Below are 20,013 nucleotides of genomic sequence, written 5' to 3' on the forward strand. Positions count from 1 at the left end.
CCACCACCGAAGACAAGTCACACCGAACCTTGGCAACATACAATCGCCAAAGACCCAAGTAGCTACACGCAGGGGTACCATGGTAAAAACAAATTCTCCGTTCCAATAGCAGCTAACAGTTCTGAGGTGGAGTTATGTGCGGCTATAAAGGTTTGATAAAGCTAAATTTAAACAAAGATAAATTTCTTGTTTCCTTTATTAGAAATGCAAATTACTTACCATACACTTATGGTAATATGCAAATTCAAAAAATCCTGTACAGAATCGGTCTTTTTCTTTGATGCATTTGTAAAATTTCTGATATTTGCTGGAAGATATAAATGTCATGAGAAATTCTACATTCAGGCATTCTTATATTGTTTAATTCTTATTTTCTACAGGCTTGATTATTTTTGACTCAAAATCGTCTTTCATTTTACGGAAATATATTAGCAAAATGAACGAAATGCGTAATTCATTTATTAAATGAACGACCACTTCTCAATTACGTAGTTCTGTCACAAGACACAGCATCACGAGAAAATGTATTCTCACAGTCAGATATAATATTGGCTTCAAATTTTGGCACAATACCAGTAAATTTTATTTCATCGAGCCGAATACGCTAATGGTGATTATTATATCGACCCCAAAATGATGAAAGGCGAAGTGAACTTCGGGAGAATTTGAACGCAGAATGTAAAGACGGATGGGAAGCCGCTAAGCATTTTCTCCTAACGATAGTCAATGTCTTGAATATCTGATGTAGTATAACCCATAAGTTATTTCATTTGTAAACAACTCTGGTGAGGTTAAACGGATTTAATTTCAAAATAACGAAAATAATTGACGGTGAAATTATATTTAACCGACAATTGCTCAACACAAATTGTATATTCTTTCTGGAATTAGATATCAGACGTATGTAAGTAAACAAACAATATTATGGTATAGTGAGTTACAAAACTGTCCAGTGTCGGCTAGTTCAAATCATCTTGTTGCAATCTTTTGTTAAATGTAAATGGATATATTGTAAGATATTACTTAAAAGATATGATCAATTTCAAAGACTTGGTTCCAGCTAAATACATTTAGTATTTTGATAATAAAAACGGTTATATAACAACATATATGTCAGAAATAACTATATAAATATTAACACTAACATTAATACTTGCACTAAAGTTGTATTTACCTGCAAAATATGCTACTCTTGTCAAGTTTAGCATAAACAGAGCCACACAATTTTTTTGCCTCATCAGTGCAATCGAATGCCACCGCAACACCTAAAGAATTTGAAATTTCTTTGGTAATTTACATATGATTTTACGACATGGAATTTTTGTTATAATGCAATACCATCGTTTGCGATTGTTTTAAATGTGTGTCATAGCGAGAATACATTTATGCGTTTCATGTCCGATTTTGTCGTTTTCTGCGGATGACGTCGACGGTTCAGTATAATCCTTGTCAGACCAAGGCTGTTATAATACGATGGGGATTATGTATTATTAATAACACTAAAATGTGCAACAAAATATTCGTTCAAATTTGTGTCCATGTTGGCAGTTCTAAAATTAGTAAATTTATTTAACAGATAGTTATTCAACTGATATCTTCTATTTTGCTTATATAACCATTGTTCATCTTAGTACTATAATTAGCATGTCATGTAATTGCTATTCTTTTCAAGAATACAACAATACCAAATAAATACATTAACTTAACAGCTTATCCTGTGGGTAGGGGTGTGATTCACACCATGACTGGTGGAAAACAAAATCCATTAACTGCAACTGAAATAAAAATTGTCAACAGTTAGTCATTAATTACATGCAATAAAGATAGTTAAGAAAGAGAAGTTAGAAATGTTCTGTGCCACAGATAGGCTGAGAGGTTAATAAAAAGATAAACCTATTGATAAATACATAGAGTAATTAATGGTCATGTAGAAATATACATTTAGATTTATAGTGATATTATTAAAACATAAATAGCAATAATCACGAAAACTGTGAAGTAATTACTGTAGCATATGTACTTACCACAAAAGAGGAGAAAGATAAATGGAGAAAACCTCATAGTGTATTTCACGGAGAAACTAGAGCTCAGAAGTTGACAGAAGCTCCTGCGCGTAGCTCGAATGTTAAAATAGAAAAGTTACGATATATGATTTCAATAACCAGTAAATCATTCAACTCATACAATCACTTAGTGTGCGTATATATATATATATATATATATATATATATATATATATATATATATATATAATATGTATATGTAAGTATGGATATACATACATACATACATACATACATACATATATATATATATATATATATATATATATATATATATATATATATATATATATATATATATATATATATATATATATAATATGTATATGTAAGTATGGATATACATACATACATACATACATACATACATACATATATATATATATATATATATATATATATATATATATATATATATATATATATATATATATATATATATATATATATATATATATATATATACATATATATATATATATACACATTCCATGGACTTTGGTGTGATCTATAGGTTTTCACAAGAACAAACGTTCAGTCGCATTTGTGTTTGATATATATGTTTCGTATCTGACGTCTCCAATAAGTTACGTAACATGCTGTATTGTCATATTGTATATTCGTTATTTCCTCAGCTTGCATTTATTTTTTTTGAAATCTTAAGCAATATTCTTAATCTTTATATATGGATCGTGTGTGAGAGAGGTAAATGTTAGAACTCTTACTAGGGGAGCCCAAATGGTGGGAGAAAACAGAGAGAAGTGGCAGGTGAGTCAGTTGTTGTTTGTTGACGATACAGCACTGGTGACGGATTGGGAAGTGCGATGAGGAGCACGGTGGAAGAGTTTGGAAGAGTGTGTGAGAGGAGGAAACTGAAAGTGAATGTAGCTAAGAGTAAGGTGATGAGATGTCTGAGAGATGGAAGGGCTGGTAAGATGGATGTGAGTAGAAATGGTGAGATCTGAGAGGAGGTGAATGGTTTTAAGTATCTAAGAAGACGTGTCGGAGGATAAGATTTGGCTGAGGAGGTAGGATAGAGAGTGAGTGAGGGAAGTAGAATACTTGATGTTATGAAAGGTATATTGGGAGATAGAAGGTTCAGTATGAAATCGAAAAGAGGTGTGTATATGTGCACGCCGACAATGATATATGGTGCAGATACGTGGGGGCTGAAAGTGGCAGAAAGGAGGCGACTAGATGTGTCTGAGGGCTATAGATGGTGTGACATGGATAGACAGAATGAGGATTGACGAGGTGTGAAAGCGAGGAGGAATGAAAGAAAAACTAACAACCAAAGTGGATAGACGAATGTTGAGGTGGTTTGGCCACATTGAGAGGATAGATGAGGAGCGGATGGTAAGGAAGATGATGAAGGCAGTAGTGGTAGGCAGCAAAACCAAAAGCAGAACTCGGTTTGTATGGATGGATGGAGTGAGGGAATCTTTGGTGGTTAGAGTTGTTAGAATGAGAGAGGCAAGAGAGTTTTAAAATGATAGGAAATGGAGGAGAGTGTTTGTAGACGGATGAGTGAAATTTAATGTTGCTCAAAGTGATAGGGAATCAGCATGATGTGGCGAGGTTAAACCAGCATATCTTGGATTACTAGCATGTCTTTAATCTATCTGGGATTAAATCATACAAGATGGAGACGAAGGCCAACGGCACATGTTGCGCATTCGAATATCTCTAAACATTAAACCAACGGTAATTTGGTTACAATACAAATAAAGCATATACATATGTATGTATATATATGTGTATATCGACAAAGATTTTTGCGGTCGGCGAACATTAAAAAGAAATTCATCATACCTATAGGAAGAACAAATAAATGTACAAACCAGATGTGGACAATCTAGGGCCTATGTTTAGAATATTTCAAACTACGTTTTCAAAAATGGTGCTTTGTTTTACTGGGAAACAATACTACTGCATTGCAGTATTTAATTTTTTTTTTGTCTTTTGAAAACTTTTTCACTCTTCACGGTTTGGTAACGGCCAAGCGTTCAAACGAGTATACTCCAAGGGGCCATCACCTCTAGCTGGCTATGTGACACACGAAACTGTGTCCATTATAACCTTCGAACAGAGAAGGTCAGCCGCTTCCCCTTGCTGGTCTGGCATCTACAGACTAGTTATATTCTGAAGATCCATTATAGAGTCGTATATTATCAACTGCTATTTCCAGTAAATATTGGTACATTGCTGTATCACTATTCTCTATTTTTACTTAACCTGGTGGTGCTTTCTTTTACTGGAAAATAATACTACTATATTGCAGAATTCAATAATCGAATCTTCATATGTATGTATGTATGTATGTATGTATGTATGTATGTATGTATGTGTGTATGTATGTATGTATGTATGTATGTATGTGTGTATGTATGTATGTATCTATCTATCTATCTATCTATCTATCTGTCTGTCTGTCTGTCTATCAGTCTGCCTGTCTGTCTGTCTACCTGTCTCTCTCTCTCTCTCTCTCTCTCTCACACACACACTCACACACACATATGTATTATTAGTTCAATAAAGGAATCTAGATTGTAGACTCGTAAGCGAGGCTGATAAATATTATGCTGCACTTTCTACGATCGGAATTCAAATTCAGACAAGGACAATGTTTGCCTTTCATCTTATCGAGATCGATATAATAAGCACTAGTTAATTATTATCCCTCATCTTACAAATTTCAGGCATTTTACAAGTAGAAGAAAGAATTAATTACCACTTGAAAATATGGTAAATATCAAAAAAGAAATATTACACTATATTCATAAGGCTATAATATTCATTTGCAAGAAAAAACAAAAAAAACAAAATAACTGTGATCTATTCGAGAACAAAACAATTTAAGATGTCATGTAAATCATTGCAGACAGCAAACACACACACACACACACACACACACACACACATACACACACACACACACACACACACACACACACAACACACACACACACACACACACACACACAACACACACACACACACACACACACACACACACACAAATATGTATGCATATATTTTTGCATGTATGTGTGTATATGTATATGTGGGTGAGCCGTAAATCATTTATATAAATGTGTGCGTGTGTGAATGTATGTGAGTGTATGCATGCATGCATGTATATATGTTTTCATAAGTATGTGTGTGTTTACATGTATGTGTGTATGAACTGAAAACCATTACAAGCATGTGGTGCAGAATTTTCATTTAATTTTTCTAAGTGAAAGAGATTCGCACACGCGGGAAGTCGTATTTTGGCATTCAATGATGTTATCCCTGTTTATCTTTTTACTTGTTTTCGGTAAGGGAGCATAATATACTACAATATATTCAGAATGTAAATGAATATTACATTATTTCTAAGTGTAAAATATGTTTCTATCTATCTATCTATCTATCTATCTATCTATCTATCTATCTATCTGTATCTATCTATCTATCTATCTATCTATCTATCTATCTATCTATCTATCTATCTGTCTATTTACCTATCTATCTATCTATCTATCTATCTATCTATCTATCTATCTATCTATCTATCTATCTATCTATCTATATATCCATCTATCTATCTATCTATCTATCTATCTATCTATCTATCTATCTATCTATCTATCTATCTATCTATCTATCTATCTATCTGTCTGTCTGTATGCATATGTATGTGTGTGTTTATGTGTGTGAGGGTGTCTCCGTATTCACACATATATGTATATATGTATTTATGCACTTAGATATGCATGTATCTATTTTGTGTGTAGGTATTTATAAATGTATGTATTTATGTCCGCATTTAGGTATATATGTATATATGTATGCATTTATATATCTATATATTGTGTTCTTATCTATCAGTGAAGAAATAATTCCATCTATCTATCTATCTATCTATCTATCTATCTATCTATGTTTATCAATCTATCTAATGATCGATATTTCTGTTTGTCAATCTATCTGTTTGTTTGTCTATCTACCTATCTATTTATCTACCTATCTATTTATCTACCTATCTGTTTATCTGTTTATCGATCTAGCTGTTTATCTGCCTGTTTGTCTATCTGTCCGTCTGTCTACATATCTATATATCTATTTATCAATCTATATATCGATCGATCTAGCTATTTGTCATTCTGTCTGTTTGTCTATCTACCTATCAATTTATTTACCTATCTATCTATCTATCTATCTATCTATCTATCTATCTATCTATATATCTATCTATCTATCTATCTATCTATCTATCTATCCATCTGTCTATCTATCTATATTTCTACCTATCTATCTTATCTTCATCATGGATGGACGGTAGATACATCGGCTCCCATGTAAGTTGCATTTTTCACTTCTTAAGAGACTCATGTTTGTTTTTAAAATTTTGTATAAGTTGTGTATAACACAAAATACTCCGGGAAAATATATTTTTCAAATCGGAAATAGCTCTATTTAGAGCCTTATTTCCAAAAATTCAAAAACGTCTTCCTCGATCCTCGCCATATTTTGTAAAGCAAATATGGCTAACGTTTTCAACGAGGCCGATTTCCCGCTCCTAATGCCAGAGGCGAAAACACTTAATGCCGTTCCGCTTGAACGCAGACAAGTGATGAAGAAGAGCGATGATTCTGAGTCAACTGCTGCTGCCTCAACCACCACCACTACCACCATCACGTGTAAAAACTCTGCTGCTACAGCAGTCTTGCCTGCCACCGTCACCAGTGACAACAACAACAACAACGACAAAGACAACAACAACAACAGCAACAACAACGACAACGACACAAATGTCCTTGCTAACACGAACACTGTCTTCACCACTGCTACTACCAGTGACAACAGCAACAACAACAGGACACCGGCCTTCAACACCAACACCACCACTACTTCGACAAACTCTGCTGCTACTACCACCACCTTTGAACCTGGCAGTACCAACACCACTGTCAACACCACCATCAACAACTACAAGACGAACAAGATAAACAACACCACAAACGCCACAAACAACATATCTGCCAGCATCACAAAAACAAATTTTGCCGATGCAACGAAAGAAAAAAGAACAATATTAACATTCACCCAAAAACAAATCAATGATACAAAATCCCTTCTCACGAAAGAAGGTGACACTGTACAAATACACATACCAAAAGAAATCATCGAAAACACAAACAAGAAGCACATATCATACAGACTTATCAACAAGAAAACCAAGCGACCGGAGAATTTCTCCACCCAAAAAATTGAGATTTGTCTCAAACGCATATGGCCCTTTCAAAGTCATGTTACTTGGGGACGCAAATTTGCCACGGTCCTAGTACGCTATAAGAGCGAAGAGTTAGCGAAGGAATTTTCGACACTCTCTCTCCACACAGATGACTTGGTGATGATACCGAGTTATCTTGGACAGAGAGTGACGAAGGTAACAGTAAAGAATGTCCCTTCACAAGTGGAAACACAGTGGATAGTATGTTCTATATGCCTCGAAATGGATAAGGCAAATATATTAGAAATTGCTACTGCAGAGGAGAAAAACTGGGAAGGAGGAAAAAAATCGAAGTCCTCCTCCACATCACTGAAGAGGAGTGCCAAAAGATCCCCACACACATCCAACTGGCAAAGGATCACAAGTTATATGTAGTGGTGGAAGGAATGCGACCACGTTGTCATGTATGCGGCAGCGAGGCACACCTCAAGGACAGTTGCCCAACCGCCGCCAACCAAAAAAAGCAACAAGGGCAACCACCAAAACCCAGGAAAAAACCCTACTACCAACACCACCATCAACAATCAAAACAAGAGAAATACAAGCAACACCGGCAATTGAGAAGACAACTGCATCTGCAAAAACAACAAGTGAGGCAGCAGGTGAAAAGAAAGAAAATTCCAAGACTGTTTCCCCCTCCCCCACATCACACACACCTCACACAAATAACAAGCCACCAGCAACACAACCACTCACACAAGCACACACAGACGCTCACAATTTGCCCCTACCCCCTTCCGATTCCTCAGAACCTTCGTCGGAAGATGAAAGTAATGAGGAATGGCAAATAGCCCAGAAAGGAAGGAGAAAGAGGAGCAAGAAAAGAAAAGCAAACACAAACAAAGCAGGGAGATACACAACTCCCGAAAACACTCCAGACACCAACACAAGCACACAGAACAACAACACAAGCAACAAAACCCCAAAAGTAAGCACACACACAATGCTCACTGCCATCAACACAAAAAACTCAGAGTTGATGGAATACATCAACACAAAAACAAACATAACAAACGAAGACATAAAAACCAGCAACCACCCGTACACAACACCGCCAGAACACATCAAAATACTACACATTACACCAACCCTGCACCACACACTAAAATCTATTTTTCCAAAGGCAGTTGGCAAATGCCAAAAATACCTGGCGATAAAACTGTACAAGGATCTCCTCGAAGAAAACCCGAAGGAGGAGACAGGAACTCTCGAAGGGTAAGTGACTCTCTTAAAAACACTAACACTCACATTAGAACTATGCTCAAGATTGGTTGTGTAAATGCGCGTGGCTTGGGGTCCCCTTGGAAACAAGGGTACCTCCTAAACGACATAAAGTCACACAAACTAGAAATCATAGCCATAAGCGAGACCAGATGATCCGCGGGCCCTAGCGTCCATGTTTGGCAAACAGTTCAACATTTATTTTTCTCCCTGTCTGCCGAGAATGGGCGGTAGTGGCACGGCGGTACTCTTTCGCAAGAGTCTGGATCTCGAAGTAAAGACAGTATTCATAGACCCGGAGGGTAGATTGGTTGTTCTGGATGTCGATGGCAGCGATGGGTGTGTTTTTCGACTCATATCAATATACGCACCACCTTTAACAGGTAGGCCGGATTTCTTTCGACGTCTAGAAGTATTCCTAGGAACGTCTCGTCCTTTACTTTTAGTGGGGGATTGGAATGCTACCTTGGACACGCATCTAGACTATGTGGGCAGAGATAGGAATAGACGGGGATGCAAATGCCTCAAAGACCTGCTCAGACGCTTTCAACTGTCTGACAGGTACCGACTCGACTACCCGAATGCGCCAATGTGGACATGGAAAACTGCATTGGGTCGTCGAGATCGTATCTAGATAGAGTACTGTGTAGGAGAGTAGATAGAGATAGCGTAGGGTATCCACAATTTCACATAGTCAGCTACACGGATCACAAACTTGTGACGTGCACGCTAGCCTTAGATAAGACACATAGGCAGGGCCCCGGTTACTGGAAACTAAACGCGTCTTTCCCGTCGAGACAGGTTTTCAGAGACCGGATTAGCACGTTAGTAAAGAAGGCTTTGACGGGAGCCATCATCAATAACAAATGGTGGTTTGCCCTCAAGAGAGCAATAAAAGCAGAAGCGGTTAGGTATAGCAAAGCACTAGCCATAGACAGAAACAGAGTAGAGGGTGAGTTAGTTAAGAAACTAGAAGAGGCAATTAGAAGTGGCGTCGCATCCGACGTTTTGACGGCGAGGTTGGCCCTAGACCAACACTTCAACGCTAAACACGAAGGGTGCGTTGTCAGGGCTAGGATGCGTGCTCTAAGAAACGAAGGTGTTGGAGCCGCGCGAGAGGCCCGGGTGGCGGAGGCGCAACAGGGCAACAAAGCCACCATTCGGTCTCTGGTGGACGAACAGGGGCGCGAACTGCTCGAGCCAAGCAAAATGTGTGAGGACTTTCAGCGGCACTTTGCTCGACTGTTTGGGACGAGTGGCGAGCGAGGACGCAGGGTGGACTTCAGTGCCTACCTGCACAGCCTGCCACGACTCTCGGCAAGATGGTTAGGTGATCCGTTTGCTGCCAACACCCGTTAAAAGGAGGACTGGGCATGCCGTGGTTGATGATGCGCAGACACTCGCTGAAACTGCGACATCTCCGGCTCTACGTAAACAGCGGTGAACAGGTGTGGTCACCGATTGTGCGGCGCGCTTTCCTGCAGCTCGTCTCCATAACCGAACTGCAGTCGTGGATCAAGAAGAGGCCGAGGAAGGGCGAATGGCACCGCGAGTGTCGCGCTGCTCTTCGGCAACTCCAACAACCCGGGTTAAACTTGAGCGACTGCATCACAACTAACGCATTCTATAGTGGATTACTGGAGGGAAGGTTCGACAACAATCTCTGGGCGAACCTGGGCGTCGACGAGGAATACCTGACCCGCCTGTTTAAGACGACCTTCGGGCCGGGACCTATGGACAACTTCCAGAGATCCCTGGCCTGGCAGTGCTATCGAGAAGCACTACCCGTTCGGGATAAGCTCTACAGGCATGGCTCGAGAAACACGGGGCCGACCTGTCCGAGATGCCGGCAAAGCGACGAAACCGTTCTGCACGCACTCGTACGATGTCCCACCATTTCCGAGCTGTGGGCTTACGTCGAACAACTGCTATCGCGTGTGGGACGAGTCGGTCTATCAGCCGAGTCTATCGTGAATATTGTCGCGCCTCCTTCCTTTAAACGGGAAGGAAGAGCTATTTTCATCGTACTTGTGGCTATGACAAAAGAATGTGTATGGTGGACGCGTCTGAAAGGTCTAGAGACAAAGACTTTCCTCTCTGGGCAATCTCTCATCAACCTTTTCAAGTATCACCTGAAGAGGAAGGTGAGAGTAGAAAGGGAAGTCTTGTCTAGTGAATGCTTAAAAAAAAGATGGGTGAATGTAGCAAGGATGGCACGTGTGAACGACGGAGCCATCTTGAGCATAACCCTATGAACTAGAAAACAATCCAAGAAAAAAAAAATAATAAAAGGCAAGAGAGAGTCACTTACTGTTATAGTTTCTTCAATGAGAATATTGACCAAGGTTACCGTGGTCTTTTCCGTAGGCTTTTCTTTCCACGGCTAAACCTAAACTGTCCTCCCCTCTTTTTACACGAGAACATTACTGTGTGATACACGATCCCTATTGATCGCTTTTTTTGTTTTTTTTTCTCGATCCCTTTTGATCGAACTCCCCCATTTCCCCCTTCCTACGATCCATTTTGATCGACACACCCCTTTTTTCCCCCTCCCAAAAAGAAAAGCTCTACATTGTATTTGTCCCATCTTCGTTGAGCCCTGTGTGGCTAATAAAAGAAATGTATATTTCTACCTACTTCTACGTTAATGCAGGCGTATATACAAGTGGTCATGAAAATTTCCTGAATTTGGTTAAAAAGAAACACAAAAGAATCAGTTAACGCTAGAAGGACCGAGTGCATCAATTAACGCATTTTGAAATCACAAAATTCAAAAATTATTGTAGATCTTGATCTCATATTTCTTGACTTCCCATAGTTTTATGATAATTATATACACAAGAAATTATAAGTTGTCTGCACCAACTGTAACAAAATATAATTATACGGACCACAGGTATTAGCAACCTTTGAAACTTTCACTTGCATTTGTTCATAAATATATGTAACAACATTTTAGATATTCAATAATCACATAGCCTTTACAACTTAGACGATATATCCGTCTTATAAGGATAGAATACCAATATTTCCACTATTTTCGCGGCCTTACTGCGCTCGAAATTTAGCCTCTAGACTGTAATATATATATATATATCTGGCCGTACAGCCTTTTCCGTTTGTTTTCCTGTCTTGTTTTCTTTTCCGTTTGTTTTCCTGTCTTGTTTTTTTGTCCGCCACTACATTCCTCCATGGCACAGGTTTAATTTGTGTATACAAATTTAATTTGCGGTCCATGGGAAGCCCAACTCTTCGAAACGCCGGTGTTAAAACGGGGGTAGCTGATGAAGGAAAATGTTCTCTATGTGGCGTGTGTGTTTTCTGTACTATGGTTATTATTATTTTCTTGTCTACGTTTTGTTTGCAATGTCCTGTACCCAGATATGCACCTATATATACAGGTAGACGTAGGTATGCACATACCTGTACGTATATATGCATATACTCATTTATTATTGTTATATATATATATATATATATATATATATATATATATATATATATATGTATTCAATATTATCTAGTTATTGAGCACATAAAGATCATTTAAATGCTCATATTTCACTTCTCGGTTACCACATGCCATCGTATAACGGGGTTGTATTTGAGGCCTCTAAACACACGTCAAACTCCGTTGCGCATTGAAGAATTTTATCTACCTGTGTAAGAAGGAAATCTCAGTAGCTTAGGGTTGTTGCCATTGCATAGAAACAAATGTTGTAATTATTAATTACTAGTTTATTCCAGCACCAAGTTGTATGACTCTCATGTATAAATATATAAAGTAAAAAGACAAAAAAAAATTTTTTATGTAAAAAGTCAAAAAGTCAAAAAGAAGAGTAAGTACGGTTATATATATATATATATATATATATATATATATATATAGACATGCAGGCAATAAATAGACACCGTTAATTTTTAAAATCTCTGATTTTAGCGTCTTAATATGTTTTCAGCGGTGTAGAATTTACAATGTAATTATTCTTTTTCATTCCAGGTGCCAATATATTAAACATTTGCGAAGAGTAAACATGTCACGCATAAAAAATTCAGCACAACTGTCAGATTTTCAAAGAGGTCATATGTTTTCGAGGTCATCTTAATGCCATTGGCCCGACCATTATATCATCATCGATACCAGCCCAAAACATGACCACATTTCTCAAACGATATGACAGATATGTGACATAAACCTGATTTGAAATGCGGCGTGTCTGTCACGGTTAAGACTGTGCAAACAAGCTTATTTCATGTTTTAATTCTGTTCTGAAGTTTTATGAACCGTCAATCACTTTACTGTGTATAGTGTATTGTCTAAGAAATTTTGAAAAAATAATCATTACTTTACCTTTGAAACTTGCAGGTGTTGCCGTACCCCAAGATTGCGGTAAACTAGCAAGAAGGTATTGCGATGCAAACTACGACGAGAGTCTTTCGCAGAATGGCTTCTGCATGTAAATATGATTCTAATGCTAATGTGATAAAACTAGCAAATATATATATATATATATATATATATATATATATATATATATATATGTATATATATAATATTCTATAATTATAAATATAATTATAATCAGGGGTCAGCCAATTGCTTCGCCACGCACCGAATTAGAAATAGGATGTAAATGCCTATTCTAGTACCATAAAAGATCTCTCAGACAGTAACACACTTCTTTCCGTAGGCAAAAAGAAAAAAATATAACGAATCCACACGACTCAGATTAGCTACATAGGCGTTTCGAGATTAAAGTAAAGTTATATTTAATTGCTTCTCATCTTCAGCATTTCCAAATATGAATTTGAGATTATTAGGATTATTGTAATTATTGAAATCACAATTTACTCCCTGATTGAAAACTACAGATTCTGGGGGAATGTTCGTAACACACACGTGGATATTGGGGATAAATATGTGTTCACATTCGGCTGTATATTTCTGGGAGTGTAGTTGAATATCTGTTATGCGATGGCACTTGATCGCGTACATATTTAATCCTAACACTCTCAAATTTATATTTCGAAATCCTGCACTGAAGATGAGAAATAAGTATGTAAATATGACTTTACTTTAATCTCGAAACGCGTATGTAGCTAATCTGGATTCGTTATTTTTTTTCTTTTTACTTACGTAAAAACGTGTATTAATATCTGGGAGATCTTTTATGGTAGTTGAAAAGGCATTTAACCCCTATTTCTAATTAGGTGCGTGGCAAAGCAATTGGCTGACTCCTGATTATAATTATGTTCATAATTAGAGAATATTTGTATAATTTTACCTAAAAGTTTATTTTAACGTACTGACTACTACTTAGTAAAATTATTAATTATTAATTAATTCATTCATTAATTAATTCATTAATTTTACCCTATTATTGTTATTATTATTATTATTATTATTATTATTATTATTATTATTATTATTATTATTATTATTATTATTATTATCTTATGTTAGACTTTTGCATTACATTTGTAGAAGTTGGCTCCAAGTCTCCCCCAGAGATCTCAAGAGACAAGTTAGAAGTTCCTGTTGGCGTTATACCTAGGGTGCCATATATTTGGTTTTGTACATAGTGTTGTTCTAGAGAATGTTTAAGAAACCATAAGAAAATTATGTGTTTGTTTTGAGATTTGAGATTACATAGACAGTATTTTACGTAGGATATGGGCAGTTCCTATGAGCACTATCTTTTGAATTTTTGCCATTTTGGGGGTTTCCTGGTATCTGAGTTAGGTAACAATCAGCCGTTTTTGCTATTATTATTATTATTATTAGTATTATTATTATCAAATGATGGCTGGACGAAAAACACAGACATACAAAAATGTATACATACACATATATATGTATGTATGTATGTATGTATGTATGTATGTATGTATGTATGTATGTATGTATGCATGTATGTATGTATGTATGTATGTATGTATGCATGTATGATATGGGTGATAACTTCTGTGTCAAATCCACAATGTCTGCATCGGTTGTCTTGCGTCCCTATCCCTTTTGTGCATCAGGTATTTGGCTGATATTTCTTGTTCCTGGATAGTAAACACATACCCTTGAAAGTGGGAAGTAGAAACCATTCTATTGGTCCATGATAGACTGCTTTGATGATCAATGTTACCAACATCTCGGAGCTTTCTACTAACATATCGATGCGTAACCTTCAGCTCGTATAGGCTCATCATTTCATCTGATGTTACGTTGCGGTAGAGTCGTGTGACAATCTTTGGGCATGTATATATGGATGTATATGTATGTATGTATGTATGTATGTATGTATGTATGTATGTATGTATATATGCATGCATGCATGTTTGTATTTATATAAGTGTGTGTGTATATATACATATTCATCGGTTTACTTTTGTTTCTCTGTTTTCTAACACGAAACTCTCATATCTGTGTTTCAGTGTATATAAAATAGTATGCATGCAGATGTATACTTCTTCGAGTTCCTGTCTAATTTCTTACCGTATGACAACTATTATTTGCTTTGTCCTATCTTCGTTATTTAGCGAGACATTTTTACACTGGTCAATGGTTATTTGAAAGAAGGTTTTTTTCTGCTTAAATTTTTCCAGCCAATACGATGACTTTCAACAATGTTTTAAGGACGTAAACACATATTGTTATGGCTACTTTGAGTTTGTCCAGAGGAAAGTGTGCAAGGTAATATATTTTCTTTTTTCACTAGTCTTTGTAAAATAGCCTATCGCTAAAGAATATAGAACATGATATTTATTTTTCCAAAATCTTTGTGAGATTTGAGAATATATATTGAACCATTCTTTCAATAAATGCAGAGAGCGGGCGTGAGAATTGTTATGTCGCTCGAGAAATGCTTGAGTGCATTCTTTCCGTTTCTTTACGATCTGAGTTCAAATGGCGTTAAGTGCAGTTTTGCTTGTTACCCTTTGCAAGCCAATGACGTAAGTACCAGCTGTTCACTGGAGTGGATGAGACAGACTTGCCTTTTCATTTAAAACTGATGGCGCCGTTCCGAAATTAGAAAGAATTATAATCTTAATTTCAAGGGCATATCTTTACTATCCAGGAACGAGAGATATCAACCAAATACCTGATGCACAAAAATGGGTAGGGATGGATGACAAAGGATGCAGACTTTGTTGAGCTGACACCGAAAATACCATCCATATCACACGCAGGAGAGCTTACTTAAGCTCTTGGTCCCATTAGATCCTGTCCAAAATATGTCGATACGAAACATAGACCTTAAGGGATATTAATACTGATAATGATGATAATGATGATGATGTTGATGATAATGATGATGATGTGGATGTCGATTATATCCATATTTATATATACATAAATGTACATCTGTATGCACTAACTACCTCACATACACATACGCACGCACCCATACGCACACACACACACAAATACACACACATACGCACACTCACACACAGACAAAAACATTGAAAGGAATTCTCGAACGCAAACGCAGAATGACTGGGTACATAGTCTAGAATATCGGGTAAAAACCATTACAAGACTGCGAAAGAAACTGGCCAGGTTGACTCTACTGATTATCGAAGTCCAGTAAGACAAATACTGTGTTTTATAATGCTTTCTAAAACCGTTTGGAATATCACCAATTGTTTACTATCGTAAAAGCTACAATGAAATAGCGCTGAGCATGAATTCAAGAATCAAAATGTTTTATTCTCTGAAGAACCTTGCTTACAAATTCTGTCCCTTGGTCTAAGAATATTTACCCGATTATATATTTCTCTTTTCATAACCACCCTACGTTCGAGAATTCTGTTATTTTCTCTATAGTACCCACTCACTCGGCGCTTTGTAGCCTCTTTACAAAATGTTCTCATATTTCAGAAACTATGTTTTAGCATTGTAAAATAAATCTGTTTATTGTCAGGGGTCTCATAGCGCAATAGTACAGAGCAATCAGCTGGAAATTGAGAGATATAGAGTTCGATTCTCCCTAGAAGCCAGCCGACAACATTATGTCCGTGCTGTAAGGATACTTGTCCGATTCTCTTAGTGAGCATATATACATATTGATACATAGGTAGATACATAGAAGTATATTCATGTATCTGTCTATATACCCTCCATTTATCTATACATATACACAAATATGTGTGTATAAGAAAATATTTTAATTCTTTTGGGCTCTCATGTTGCATTTAAATTTTTTTGTTTTTGCTTCAGAATTTTCCGAAAGCTACAACGCCGAGCCACTCAAGATCCCCCAAACCATACGCGGTGTGTATTAGTATCTAAAATATATTGCACCCACATTATTCAATGAAAGACACGATACATGCTATATAACAGTTATATTCCGTTTTCATATCACTGACAAAATCCAATAATGAAATTACACTGCATCTTCACGGAAACATTATACTCACGGCAATATAGCGGCGTTATTGTTGCGATATTCTTACATTAAACCTATATTATTGTAGTTAAAAGGAAGCTGATGTAAACTATGATGCCGATTATATCTTTTATATGAAAATGGCAGGTTTCAAAACAGCACGATTTGAAATAAACATGGTGTGATAAATTTCTAATATACATATTTTTAAATATTCTTCCGTTTATGCTATTTACCTATGGTATTAACCATATATTAGGTCATATTCCATATAGTCTTGACCATATGGTACTTAATTTATCGACCACAAATGACGTTATGCAAAGTCGACCTCGGCTGAATTTGTATTCAGAACGTAAATGTGAGAGAAATACCGCCCAATGTTTTGTTAGGCGTACTAAATTTTCTACCAGCTCACTGCCTTAAACACATTACAATAATGCCGGTGTTGTTGGCACTCCCTCGCTTACGACGTCGAAGGTTCCTGTTGATCCGCTCAACGGAACAGCCTGCTCGTGAAATTAACGTGCAAGTGGCTGAGCACTCCACAGACACGTGTACCCTTAACGTAGCTCTCGGGGATATTCAGCGTGACACAGTGTGACAAGGCCGACCCTTTGAATTACAGGCACAACAGAAACAGGAAGTAAGAGTGAGAGAAAGTTGTGGTGAAAGAGTACAGCAGGGTTCGCCACCATCCCCTGCCGGAGCCACGTGGAGCTTTAGGTATTTTCGCTCAATAAACACTCACAACGCCCGGTCTGGGAATCGAAACCGCGATCCTATGACCGCGAGTCCGCTGCCCTAACCACTGGGCCATTGCGCCTCCACCAATAATGCCGGTAACAATCGTATAAGGAAAATTTGTAATAGATTGCACTAATACAAATAAAATCAAACTAAAAACATACAACAAAGATGTTAATGAATTATAATCACTACTATCTGTAAGGATGTTGATACAACTGTAATGCTCACGCAATGGAATTTTGACATTCATACTTTGATACTAGTCAAGGTGTGTGACATAGTGTGTTGAGTATTTGGCTCACGATGGTAAGGTTGTGACCTCTATTCCCGGCGACGCTTTAAGTCGTTGTGTAATATCTATAGTTAATACAAAATTACATGGATTAAATGTCTTATGAAATTTGGACCAAATTTGCATAAAACTAAGTTTAAATGAATGTTTTAATCTTCTATTTGCAGGAGAAGTTCCAAACAATATTGTTCACAGCGAGTCTCACATTTCTGAAATATATTTAAGCGTTCTGATGCTAGAAATATATATCCCAATGGTAATTTCATGGTTTTACTGATTCGTTAGTTTCATATTTCCGAAGTCCCGTTCAGTCAAACTAGCGAAGTTTACTGTAGTAAACTTGATGTATATACTTAATTACTTCATATAATAAATTTAATAATTTACGTACATGGCGCAATTCTATTGAAATTATGATTGATAATAAATTACACAAATTTCTACAAGTGGTACATGTGAATTTTAAAGTATAGATTTTCAGCTATTTAATCCTTTCCTCATTATTCTGGCCGTACCAAGGAGGCAAAAACTTTTGTAATCGATCTACTGGGCGCTCTATTCCAATTTCCAAATATAAATAAAACGATGACAGTTGCCGTTCTTCATTCTAAGCAGAATGAAAAAGTTTTCACTTAAGACACTGGAATAAGTACAAGAAGAAACTAGTGTAAAACAATTATATATATAAAGTATAACGTTGAAGACGACGAGGCTGCATAGTTCACAGATTTGTGATCTACATGGCCAACCTATATAGAGTTCGTAGGCAAGGACCAGATTATCGGAAGCTGAATGCATCACTGCCGGTGTGCCTAATCTATCGAGACTAGATTAGCAAAATAGTTAAGCAGGCGTTGACGAAGTTAGTTGTCAACAACAAATGGTGGTTTACCCTGAAAACAGCAATTAGTGTACCATTGATTACGCTTAATAATACATTAGCGATAGAAAGGAATAGATTCCCCACAAAAAAAAAAACGGAATAGGGAATTAATATTTTTTGAGAATATTTGAGATGAGACACTGTAAAATTTATTAGTAACATACACTTATATCTATTGATTTCAAATTTTCGCACAAGGCCAGCAAATTGGAGGAAGGGTATCAGTCGGTTACATGGATTCCCCTTAAATGGTGAAAAACAAAGTCGACACTGGCGGAATCTCAACTGCTAATGTGAAGACGATCGAAATTCTGCTAAGCGTTTTACCGGCTCAACGACTTTACATCTGTATATAATGACATTTTAAAGGGAATAAAATCTGATATAGATATATCACATTGTTTTAAAATAATTTTAAAAATGAATAAGTGTAGAAATAATTAACTCATTTGATATCGTATTTCGTCCCTCTTTTACGGAAGCAGCAACATCCATAATTATATATATGCAAACCATCTATATATATATGTACAACTTTTTAAACCAGACAATGTTCTAAAAAGACACCCACATATATTGCACCCCTGATTTGGACCACCAATACCTGCAGATAAGTTCTGCTCTTTGTAGATCTTAACATGTCTTTTGAGGCCTCCGTTGGATTTGCCAACCTTCTGACATACACTGCATTCAAAGGTGTGCACAGCCATATATTCAGAATAGTTGGTGGAGGTCAGTTTTCCATGCGTTTGCAGATGAGATTTGAAGTCAGCCAAAGACAGGCATAGTCTGTCATAGACTGTGCACACCAAAAAGGTCATTGTCATTCACCTTCTCAATCGTTACATTCTTCCTTAGATCTCTTTTGAGTCTCACTTGCGTTATCCTGGCCTCTTCATTTAATTTGTGAATTACATCGTACCAGTTCGACAATAGCTATTGAAAAGTAATAGAGAAATGAAGTCATCAATATGACAAGTAGAAAAGAAAAAGTTCTACCGAATAAATAATATGAGTGGGCACCTACCCATGTCAACAAGATGTAACTGTACTGAACTACTGAAATAGAAACTTGGGGGAGATATACTCAATGCCAGTTGCATGAGGTTACGCATGGTTACACATCACATACATCTGAG

The 20,013-nt window shown here is 36.7% G+C and overlaps 2 protein-coding genes across 3 annotated transcripts in view; one reads left to right on the top strand and one right to left on the bottom strand.

Moving 5' to 3' along the window:
• The window catches only part of LOC128249839 (uncharacterized), a 3,491-nt gene extending 1,303 nt beyond the window's left edge, over positions 1–2,188 (bottom strand). Inside the window, exons 1-3 of the mRNA XM_052974385.2 lie at positions 2,025–2,188; positions 1,175–1,265; positions 220–307 (exon numbers count right to left, since the gene is read on the bottom strand). Coding sequence (XP_052830345.1) covers positions 220–307; positions 1,175–1,265; positions 2,025–2,061 — 216 coding nt within the window. The 5' untranslated portion in view covers positions 2,062–2,188. The remainder of the gene's footprint in view (positions 1–219; positions 308–1,174; positions 1,266–2,024) is intronic.
• A 3,040-nt stretch (positions 2,189–5,228) lies between these two features.
• Positions 5,229–19,267, top strand: LOC128249838 (uncharacterized). 2 transcript variants are annotated; one of them, XM_052974384.2, is made up of 6 exons: positions 5,229–5,382; positions 12,929–13,019; positions 15,160–15,247; positions 16,778–16,831; positions 18,159–18,247; positions 19,073–19,267. In XM_052974384.2, the coding sequence occupies exons 1-5, from the start codon at positions 5,346–5,348 to the stop codon at positions 18,213–18,215; spliced, it is 327 nt and encodes a 108-aa protein (XP_052830344.1). In that variant the 5' UTR covers positions 5,229–5,345; the 3' UTR covers positions 18,216–18,247; positions 19,073–19,267. The 2 variants fall into 2 exon arrangements, with proteins under 2 accessions (XP_052830344.1, XP_089222299.1); XM_089366173.1 differs by lacking the exon at positions 19,073–19,267 and having other exon boundaries at positions 18,159–18,381.
• Positions 19,268–20,013: the final 746 nt, after the last annotated feature.

This window comes from Octopus bimaculoides, chromosome 18 (assembly GCF_046866305.1).
Source record: "Octopus bimaculoides isolate indiv1 chromosome 18, ASM4686630v1, whole genome shotgun sequence".
In the NCBI taxonomy this organism is placed as follows: Eukaryota; Metazoa; Mollusca; class Cephalopoda; order Octopoda; family Octopodidae; genus Octopus; species Octopus bimaculoides.